The sequence below is a fragment of the Argentina anserina genome, chromosome 4 (assembly GCF_933775445.1).
Source record: "Argentina anserina chromosome 4, drPotAnse1.1, whole genome shotgun sequence".
Taxonomy (NCBI): domain Eukaryota; kingdom Viridiplantae; phylum Streptophyta; class Magnoliopsida; order Rosales; family Rosaceae; genus Argentina; species Argentina anserina.
The window spans coordinates 4,173,968-4,185,422 of NC_065875.1; the positions used below are offsets into that span (position 1 = coordinate 4,173,968).

The 11,455-nt window shown below is 36.1% G+C and overlaps 1 protein-coding gene across 1 annotated transcript; it reads right to left on the reverse strand.

Annotated features, from left to right (window-relative positions):
* Positions 1 to 1,850: 1,850 nt before the first annotated feature.
* On the reverse strand, positions 1,851 to 2,297 carry LOC126790788 (S-protein homolog 5-like). The gene has a single exon (XM_050517134.1). The coding sequence runs from the start codon at positions 2,295 to 2,297 to the stop codon at positions 1,872 to 1,874; it is 426 nt and encodes a 141-aa protein (XP_050373091.1). The 3' UTR covers positions 1,851 to 1,871.
* Between the last annotated feature and the right edge of the window lie 9,158 nt (positions 2,298 to 11,455).

Below are 11,455 nucleotides of genomic sequence, written 5' to 3' on the forward strand. Positions count from 1 at the left end.
GTCTTTTTTTGGATACAAACAAAGAGGATGTCTTTTTTTGGATATAATCAAAGAGGATGTCTTTCACAATCAAACATAATCAAGGAAACAGTGGGAAGATAAAAAGAATTTTGAAGAGCAATTTGTTGTTGACACGAAAACAGGGAAAGAGACTGAACGATATAGTTGTAGGTAGTGTTAAGGCATGATGTGTCTCTTTCTAAATTTGGAAGGAGCAGTAGTGACTAGTGAGATTGAAATGTGTTATCTCAAACTTATAGCTATCTTATGTTGGCCATAAGGAAACAAGAAGAATGACTCCCTTTTTGCGTGTGGTGCACTAAGGTCGACCAAAGCTAGCCCAGAGTTACGATGTTGATCAAACCTCATTAAGGGTTTCGTCACACTTGCTCAAATGCAAGTCAGAGGTGATATCACTGATAAATGGAACAGAATGAAAATAGGTTTTCATTCATAATAACTGTACCATGTTTTTGTTAACGCAGAACTTAAAAAGATTTGGTGGTAATTGATAATACTAGTAGGCTAAAGCAATCATTCTAGACAAGATTTTGCTTTGAGCTAAAGTGCTAAACTTAAAGAAATACAGCGCATGGATATGATAGATGTGGGTGATGTATATCCGTTTGGTTACTTTTCACTTTGAAATGATGGCCAATTAGATGGTACTGGTATCGATTTACAAAAGTGCACGAGTTCCAGGCATCACAAATAAAATGATAGGCTCGCCCTCATTGCAATTCCTTGTGCAAAAAGAACCATTTTGCATGTTTAAGTATTCTACCAAATTTTTTCATGCAGAGCTTATTCCCAGCACTAAGATATATTTGTAGCAACTTATTTAAACAATTAGATTTCATTATAAATGGATTACGATTGCACAATAGATTTCATCACGTATTTTATTATTATTAAATAGATTACAATTGCACAATACATACCGGTACCAATTGTACCTTGGTGTATTGAATAATTTCAAATTCCATGATCTCTCTACACCGTAACATGAGTGCATTGAAAAAATATCACATCCAGGTAATAGTAAAATCACCGTCGATCCCTGGAAGTCTTTAACAAATTAACAACTTAATTAACTTTGAAGTGAAACAAAATGACAACCTAATTAACTTAATTAGAGGTCCAGTTAGGCATAAAAAGTTAAAAACAGTTCACGGCTTAACGCGTGTTAACATACAAGTGATACAACACGTAAAATAACCAGAAAACTAGATATTGGTCAGGCATATAGTATGTACATACGTAGTATTTGCTAAGAATTTAACTAATTCTTCATAGATAAGTATATATCAAGTGATTTCAAGTTAAGCTAATGTTGTGTTGGATAGAAGATAACAATGGAGAATTTAATTAAATTCTAGAAATTCGATATTCTTTAACTTGTTTGAGGTGAAATTATTAGAAAAATATAAATTTTAGAGGAAAAGATAAAGAGAATTTAAAACTTGTTTTCCCTACTTATTTTCCCTAAAAAAGAGATATTATTCTTCAACTCTCAATTTTTTTTCATGCAATTCTAACATTGTTTTTAGATTTTAGAGAATAGTACCCAGATAAAATAATTCTCAATTTTTAAAATTTATATCAATGCAAATTCTAATAAAATTTCCATAAAAGTAAAATTACTCGGTCCAAACACCGCATAAAAGAAACAAACGATTTTCAAGAAAAACAGCTCATAGCTTATAACCACATATTGGAACAGTACGCGTATGCGAATCTTCAGTTCAACAATACAATTCCACTTATTGAGTTCATGCTACTTATTATCATACCAAAATTACTAATGCCACATTGCCACACAAGTGCAGCCTCGATTAAACGTACCTTAATCGCCATTCAAAATTTAATTACTACCATGAAAAGTCCTTTTTCCAGTTTACTTCATCGCTGCTGAAATAAAACCCATCCTCCCTCACCAGCCATGAGCACTTCCGGAAAGGGCCACACCGTTGAACATCTCTCGGAATCTTGAAGGCGTCGAAGCGCCTTCGCCTTGCATCCCATTTCATCGTGCACACGAAATGGTTAGTCGAGCCCCAGATGTTAGTCCTCAGCCTCCAACTGAAGTCATCCTTCTCCTGAAGCGCACGTCCACCGAGATCATTCTCTTTAGACGAACACCAGATGACCAGTGGCAGGGACGAGTTGTTTGTGAAGCCGTTGATGACTCGAACGTCGAATTCGGTGGCCAGCAAGTTCTGGGGTTCCAACAGAGACATAAAGATGACGAAGAATGCAAGGCCACACAGGAGGAGAATGCTGTTAATGATTTTCATTTTGGGGAATTGAATAGAACGGTTACTGGAGGGATATGAAGTGAGAGCTTTAAAGCCAAAATATTGAGAACAGAAAGAAGAGGACAGCCATGAAACCCATATGACAGTAAAGTATATATGAGATTTTGTATTTAATGACAGTAGTAAAATATCTATAATTCTATATATGAGATGGTATATTTGAGATTTTGGATTTAATTAGAAAGATCATTGTAAATTAATATCTTCTATTAATAAAGCAAGAATGAGATTTTAATAGTTACATTTTTAAACTACCAAAAATACCTATAATTTATTAATTTTTATTCTTTCACAAAAAATAAATTTAATGTATAAAAGATATTATTGTAATTTAGACACAAAACTGAAAATAAAACCACTCCAAATATTATGAGAAAGTAAATAAAAAATGCTAGTATTGATAACGTAAGAAAAGAAAGGTGGCCAATTGATAGATCATGGAAAGCTAATTATATTTTTCCTTTCAGTTAGAACCATATAAAAGTTTATGGACAACAATATACATCTTCGTAGTAGATGAGATCGAAGACAAAGAATGCTGTGTATAGATGACAAGAGAGATATCTGTTGTACTCATAACGTTTAATGCAATTTGCTTAATCCTAAAGATGAAAACTCTTCTATATATGCACCAGTTGTAAAGCATCTACGTACATAGTCTCAATCCCTCATATTTATTATTCTTATTTTCTTTCTTCTAAAAAGAATGAAAGTTCAATCATCGAGTTTCTGCTGGTGCAAGCACTGAAGCACACGTCGTACCATCTACACATGTTTGGTTTCCTTACAATTATAATCAACTTGAGAATTTCTTGTTAGAATCAATGATACTGATTCGCTTATATTTATCGACTGTAGTATAGTAAATCACATTAATTTGTAAGAAGATTTGAACCAATAGCCTTACATCCTATAGAAGTGAGTTGAAAGAAACTAGATCGGTTTAGTTGGACCAAATATCTAATGTAGAACGATAGCAATCATACTGTAAGGATCAAGTTGCCATTGGATATTTTTAGCAGGAATCAGATGAATTTAACGTGACACTTCGTTAAACCTGTGGCAAAGCCAACAACATCAGGATTTGCATTGAAAAAACTTATCCGTACAATCAAGTGTACAACTAAGCGATAAAGCAAAGCTATCGTGATGATATGAATGCCATATCCGATAAGTGGACATGTCAATGTCGCATGACTTCTCCAGGCGCCCCTAGCGCATGTGAAGGTTATCCGGATTATATTTTTCAGTAATTCTTGCAATGTGATTCAAACGACCTCTCTGCTATAAGCTAGAGAGATTCGAAAATCAACCATATTAGTAACATCTTTTAAAATAAAACAAAGCAATAACTGGGGGCCGGTAACTGAACTGTAAATCTATATTGTAATGGTAAATAATGAAATGCTAGAATAGTATTCATCCATGATTTCCATATTATTGAAAACAATACTAAATTCTTACAATTTCAGTATGAATTGTATATTGATTTTATAGAAGAATTATATGGTAATGATTTGCTCAAGAGCACGATAAATAGTGGCGCATCTTGAACTTGATGTCAATAGAATTAAAACAACCCATCCTTTGTGCTATTCTTTGATTCCTCGAGAAAGAGAAGATGAGTCTTTTCCTGAGAAATGTCATTCACTTCTTGCTCGTGCTTGCTGTTGTTCTTTCAATAACAACTAGTTGTGAGGCAGGATGGGAATGGCCCAAACGTAAGACAGTTAGCATCAGAAACTTACTGGAAAACACTACTGAGACGTTGAGAGTGCATTGCAAATCAAAAGATAATGACCTTGGTTGGCATTCCCTTGCTACCAGGGAAAATTACATGTTCAAGTTCAAAACCAATTTGATTAGAACCACCCTCTTCTACTGCACATTCGAATTCGGGGGTCAAGTTCGTTACTTCGACATTTTCAGAAATAGTAGAGACGATTGCAAGAAATGCTTCTGGGTTATCACCGAGGAAGGTCCGTGTTTGTGGGGGCTTGATGGCATATGCTACCAGTGGAACATAGACTGATGATTGATGATTAATATACAACGATAGATGAGACCAACATTTTCATTAAGCATAAATAATGTAATCGAGAAATCTCTACGTTATATATTATCTTTTGTAATTTATGAATAATCCCTTGCCTTCCTAGCCAGGTATATTGTTTTTCTTACATTTGACAACAATGAAATTTGAAACATCAACCATGTACTATAGGATGAGATTGTTTTTTTCTTTTCGAAAAAAAACACTTTATATAATAAAAACCAAAATTACAAGACTAAAGATCAATAGGTGATGGACATAAAATTGTCACACTCATCCTTATATAAAAACCAACAATTACAACAGAAAAGAACCGAGATGGTTTTATTATAACTAACTTATTTAAGAAGTCTCAATGCCCCTCCTCCTTGTGAACCTCAAGAACACAACAGCACCATTAAGCACTATATACCAAAATTAAAAGTCAGCCTTATGAAGTGACAACCCTCCCCATTATATTAGCTATAAGTATTAATCGATGTCATAATAGCCTTATAAAGTAGACCATAACCATAGTTGACCCAGCGACATGACCAACAACACCACACCCTACCAACACTAGACCTTGGCTACCTTGCTCAAAGAGGAGGGACAACCACAGCCCAGTCCCATTACTAGAAAGTTCAAAATCTCGCTTGAATAGAGGAGAGACAAAAACAGAAGAAAAAAAAAACATTAAATAAATAAAAAGTAGTTTTTCTTTGATGTAGGACTCGTCAACCGGTCGGGCCGTGTATTTTCAGAAATATGAAGATCCAAGACTGTCCACCTAAAGCGGATTTTGCGGGCTCTTGCGGGTTTAGAACCCAAACAAGTTGGGAGACTCATCTATACGCCCGTTTCAATCTATTAAAATAAAATGTCAATTAATACAAAAAATTAGGAATAAGGAACAAATCTAAGTCCAAATTCCTTCCAAATAGCAACTAAGAAGTTTCCAGCAGATTAATAAAGTTTTAATACAAACAATTTCTAAATTTGCTCCTCCATGTCAATTCCAAGCTTCCAGCCAATGCTCCTCCATCATTACATCAATTGACCTGCATATGAGCAGTTGAGTAGACCTAAGGCCAACCATTCAAATGATTCAATATGAAATGGAACAAACATAATCATTACATCACTGTATCACAGATGAACTTTCAATTTCAGTCAAATTATCAGCATTAATATCAGTCATTTCTTAGCTGTAAAGAACAAGGTTTAGATGTTACTTGAGACTTGGGTATGTGAGGGCTAAAAAGTCGATCGAATCACAACTGGTTTCCAAAGATGCTCATGCTTTCTACTGTCCATTATTTCAAAGTCATGTGACGAACATATAATCAAATAGAATACCATTAGAGAACTTAACATAGGATGAAGAGAGAGAGAGAGAGAGAGAGAGAGAGAGAGAGAGAGAGAGAGAGAGAGAGAGAGAGAGAGAGAGAGAGAGAGAGAGAGAGAGAGAGAGAGAGAGAGAGAGAGAGAGAGAGAGAGAGAGAGAGAGAGAGAGAGAGACGCTGTAACGACCCCAAAATTTCGAGCTTAAAAACTCAAAATTCTAAAGTCGTTAAACACAAAATAACCTCAAATAAATCGAAATCATTTAAGTGTAACAACGGATCAATTCTGAGTTCTCAATACAACTCAGACAACCAACTATTACAACCCAAATTTATAATCCATACACAAAATGGAAATGTAATAATCCTCACAAATCACTCACAAATCTCACAAATGAAATTACACAAATCCTCACACACAAATCCATGCTAAAACCTCACCACAAGTAGGATCCGAACGACTTCGAGCCTCTGTAGTCGACACTCAACCTCCACTAAACAGCACCTGCGGAATTATCCCCTACACCATCGAATTGGTGCACCGGGATTGTAAACACAAACCCGGTAAGCTTATAGCTCGTATGAGTAAAAACAAAATACAATTCGCATATCAAAATATACGAAAGATCACAAAACAACAAATATAAATGCCCTCATGAGTCAATGGTCAGCCCATCTGGTTGACCCAAAGAAATATGAAAGAAAACGCTCATGAGGAAATTAAGTAACCCTTCTGGTTACCCAATGCATTTATAATACGGGTACCAAGAACGCTGGTACACATCTGTTACCCCTCTCGTAATACACCGTTGATATTGGATAGCCACCCGCTACCCAACATCCAAATAAACTGAGTACCCATGAGCAGATAACCACCCGTTACCTCACATGCAGTACTAAGGCAGACAGACTAGAGCTCTAACTGTATCGTAACTTTCGCCCGGCCAAAGGCTAGGTTTCGACTTGCCAAACACGTACAATAATCTCACATCATATTGTACTAAAAATCAGGTCCGAAGACAATTCACATTTTAACAATCTCAATGTTAAAAATCACGTACAATAATCTCACATCATATTGTACAATTCAAATCACATGCTCAATAGAATCACAATAAAATCATAACAGTATATTATATAGCAAACTATATATATTCGTACTTATTTACCATTTATACAATATATATATATAGTCCACTATATCTTATACATGTCATATTTCACCACACATGCTCAATTCACAAACTTCCGTCATCGAAATGACTATTTTTAATGAATTAATAACAGTACGTAATTTAATGAACTATATATATATATATATATATATATGTACTTATTACCATTATACTGTATATATGTAGTCCACTAAATTATATACATGTTGTAATTCATTTGATAAACACACTTGCAAAAATGTTGAATCACCACGAGGGTAGATTCGTAATTCAGTGAGATTTTACTCACCTTATTGACTTGAGCGAAATTCCACAATTCCCGATGATAATTCCTTTCCTCGATTTAACGATCACCTTGAAAAGATAAGAAAAGAATTTAGAATCGTTTCGTAAACCTTTAAATGCCGAAACAGTAATAATCGGTTACTGTTCAGCAATTTTCGGTTTTACGAAATTATTGTTCAGTGTTACTGTTCACTGTTACTATTCACGGTTACTGTACAAATATACAATTAATACGTATTTCTGTACGTATAAATATTATATACGTATTTCTGTACGTATAAATATTATATACGTATTTTTGTACGTATAAATATTATATACATATTTCGGTACGTATAAATATTATATACGTATTTCTGTACGTATAAACATTAATACGTATTTCTGTAAGTATAAATATTATATACGTATAAATATTAATACGTATTTCTGTACGTATAAATATTAATACGTATTTCTGTACGTATAAATATTAATACGTATTGTGTACGTATGAATATTAATACGTATTTTTGTACGTATACGTACTATACAATCTCAGTAAATAAAATTTACTAATTACCTTTTACAAATTACTTTTTACATTTACTGAAAGTAATTTATATTTACATTTACCGAAGGTAAAAATTAATTACATTTACCGTAGTAAATAAAATTTACATTTACATTTACCGTTACATAGTAAATTACCAAAATACCCTTTCAGTCAAAACTAATCACACCGCCTCACACGGCGGCGCGTGTGGCACACGCGCCACCTCCGGCCGGCCGCGCGTGGGGCCCACGCGCCGAGGCTAACCACGGCGCGTATCACGCCACCGCCGCCCCAAAACTCTCCCTCATCTCTTCCTCCCCCTTCCTACGGTGGCAGACCCTCTCCTACACCTTCCACGCTCCCCCACGCGCCACCACTAGGCGGCGGTAACTCTCCCCTCTATCTCACTCCGATCTCACTCCAAACACACCAAAAATTCATCACAACAATCACACAATCGTTCCTAGCATGTATCTCACCTCGATTCGATGGTGGAAAGCTCGCCTTGAGCTCGGTGGTGGCGAAGAAGATCGGTGCCGAACTTGCAGGAGATGCAGGAGCTCGGTGTGGCTTCTTGGCGAAGGCGGCGGTCGCGTCCTGGCCAGGAGGGAGAGAATTCGAGCTTGCAGTGGCCTAGGGTGTGGCCGTGTGAGCCACGGAGGGCTGAGGGCGGAGGTCAGGGGAGAGAGAGAGGATCGCGAGGAGAGAGAGAGAACCGAGAGAGGGAGAGAGAGATGGAGGCGGAGGGAAGAGAGAGAGAGAGAGAGAGAGAGAGAGAGGGTTTTCCAATTATGGAAACCCTAATCTCATAATACTCTATTTATACTAGTTTCCAAATCGGAAACTAACTTCCGAAGTTAATAACTTTTACATACGACGTCCGATTCGAATGCGTCACATATTCACGAACTCGTATCGACGAGCTCTATAACTTTCGTGAAGGAAGTTTTCGCAACCGATCGACGGAATAAAAGTCGATATAATCGTTCGGAAACGTAACGTTTTCTTATTAAACGTTCTCGGAACGTTTCCGTTTCCGTTTCGTAAAGTTTGCAAACAACCAATTTCATTTTAGTTGAATTTCCTAACTTATAGAATTCAATTCAATTCAAATATTGTTTGAAAACGAGGGTTATTATAGGCGCGGGTTCTTACCGATGAAGCTCGAAAGAGAAAGAGAGGCGTTGTCAGAGTCGTCCTAGGCTCCAAGGGAGGAGGCGGCTGAGAAGTGAGAACTGGAGAGTGAGAGACCGAGAGAGCATAGAGACTTGTTACTTGTATACTTAATTGAGTTAATTCACTTAGTCTAAGTTTTATTCTTTTTTAGGAATTAGTGGTAGACAACTGGATAAAAATATCATTAATTAAACATCACTATAACATTAAAGACATCTGTTATACAGATCAATCGAGAAGAGCAAAGAGGAAAAGAACTAGCATACAGTAGTTTCTGACTTTTTGTTACACACACTGTGATGTTTATTGGCTTTTCGAAGGAGTCAAAGTAATTAAGATGAGTGATGCATCCCATTCCTAACCCTACATGGCTCATAACACAACGGTAATTAGGTAATATAACTACAGATGTTATACCGATCGATCGAGAGACTTGTATGCTTAATTCACTTCGGGTTTTAGTCTTTAATTTGGACATATATCAATTATATATGTATACTTAACTCCAGTTAGAAATATGGTCGATCGACACCAGCATATATGATCAGTATATATATTTAGGAACCCCATAAAAATTTCATCCGTTTTGGACATGGTTTGACCGTTCGTACCTACGGTTAACTAAAAAAGAGGCGTTTTGACATATTGAACCCTTATTGATCGGGGCTTTACCAAATTGGTTTCCTTAGTGCGACCGCGCACGATAGGTAACAAAAATTAGGTGATTTCAGATATGCAAACGACTTTCGGCATTAGCATCTTTGCAATGGGTCCTCTCTTAGGGCCTATTAGTGGTGTTTTTGGTTTACAGGAAATTTCGATGGTTAAAAGAGGTCTAAATTGGATGAAATTTTTACAGGGCCACTAAATATATATACCGATCACATCGGCTGGTGTCGATCGATCCTGAGAATTTTTCTTCATATAGTCACTTCATAATGCAATAGTTTTATTCTAAATATAATAGAAAGGTTATGATACATTAGTAGACACTTAAGCGATCGACAACTCCAATTCGAAAATATGGTCGATCGACACCAATATATGTGATCGGTATATATATTTAGGGATCCCGTAAAAATTTCATCCATTTTGGACATGGTTTGATCATTTGTACCTACGGTCAACCAAAAAGAGATGTTTTGCCATATTGAAACCCCATTAATCGGGGATTTTCCAAATGAGTTTCATTGGTGCGACCGTGCAGAATATGTAACAAAAATAGGTAATTTGAGATATGCAAACTTGTTTCGGCGTTAGCATCTTTGAAATTGGTCCTCCCTTAGAGCATATTAGTGGTGTTTTCGGTTTATCGGAAATTCCGACGGTCAAAAGAAATTCAAATTGGATGCAATTTTTACAGGGTCACTAAATATATATACCGATCACATCGGCTGGTGTCGATCGATCTCGAGAAGTTTCCTTCATAATGCAATAGTTTTATTTAAACTTAATAAAAAGGTTAAGATATATTAGTAGACACTTAGGCGATCGACAAGTAGATGTGATCGGTATATATATTTAGGGACCCTGTAAAAATTTCGTCAGTTTTGGACATTGTTTGACCGTCTGTACATATGATCAACAAAAAAAGAGGCGTTTTGACATATTAAAATCCTTATTGACCGGGGCTTTGCCAAATGAGTTTTCTTGGTGCGACCGCACACGATCGGTGAAAAAAATTAGGTGATTTGAGATATGCAAACGGCTTTCAATGTTCGCATTTGGTAATGGGTATTTGTTTATGACATATTAGTGTTATTTTCAGTTTCCCAGAAATTTCGACGGTCAAAGCAAGTCCGAATTTGATGAAATTGTTATAGGGTCACTAAATATATATACTGATCACATCGCTGGTGTCGATCGATCTCAAGAAGTTTTCTTCATATAGTCGTTTCATAATTCAATAGTTTTATTCTAAATCTAATATAAAGGTTAAGATATATTAGTAGACACTTAGGCGATCAACAACTCCAATTCGAAAATATGGTCTATCGACACTAGTAAATGTGATCGGTATATATATTTAGGAACTCCGTAAAAATTTCGTCCATTTTAGACATTGTTTGACCGTCCGTACCTATGGTTAACCAAAAAAGAGGCATTGTCACATTAAAATCTTCATTGACCGGGGCTTTGCCAAATGAGTTTCCTTGGTGCGACCTCACACGATCGGTGAAAATAATTTGGTGATTTAAGATATGCAAACGACTTTCGGTGTTTGCATTTTGGTAATAGGCTTTCCTTTATGATATATTAGTGTTATTTTCGGTTTACCGAAAATTTCGACGGTCAAACGAAGTTCGAATTAGATGAAATTTGTACAAGGTCACTAAATATATATACCGATCATATCGGCTGGCGTCGATTGATCCCGAGAAGTTTACTTCATATAGTTGCTTCATAATGCGATAGTTTTATTTTAAACTTAATAAAATATGTATGTATAATATTTTATTATTTGGCGGGCTTTTACGGGCCGGGCTGGGTTTTACACCTCTAATCTAAGCCCGGCTCTCTACTCACGGAAGCAGGATTTTGCGGACTTTTTCACGGGCCAGGTCGGACCGGGTAAAAGCCAATCGGAC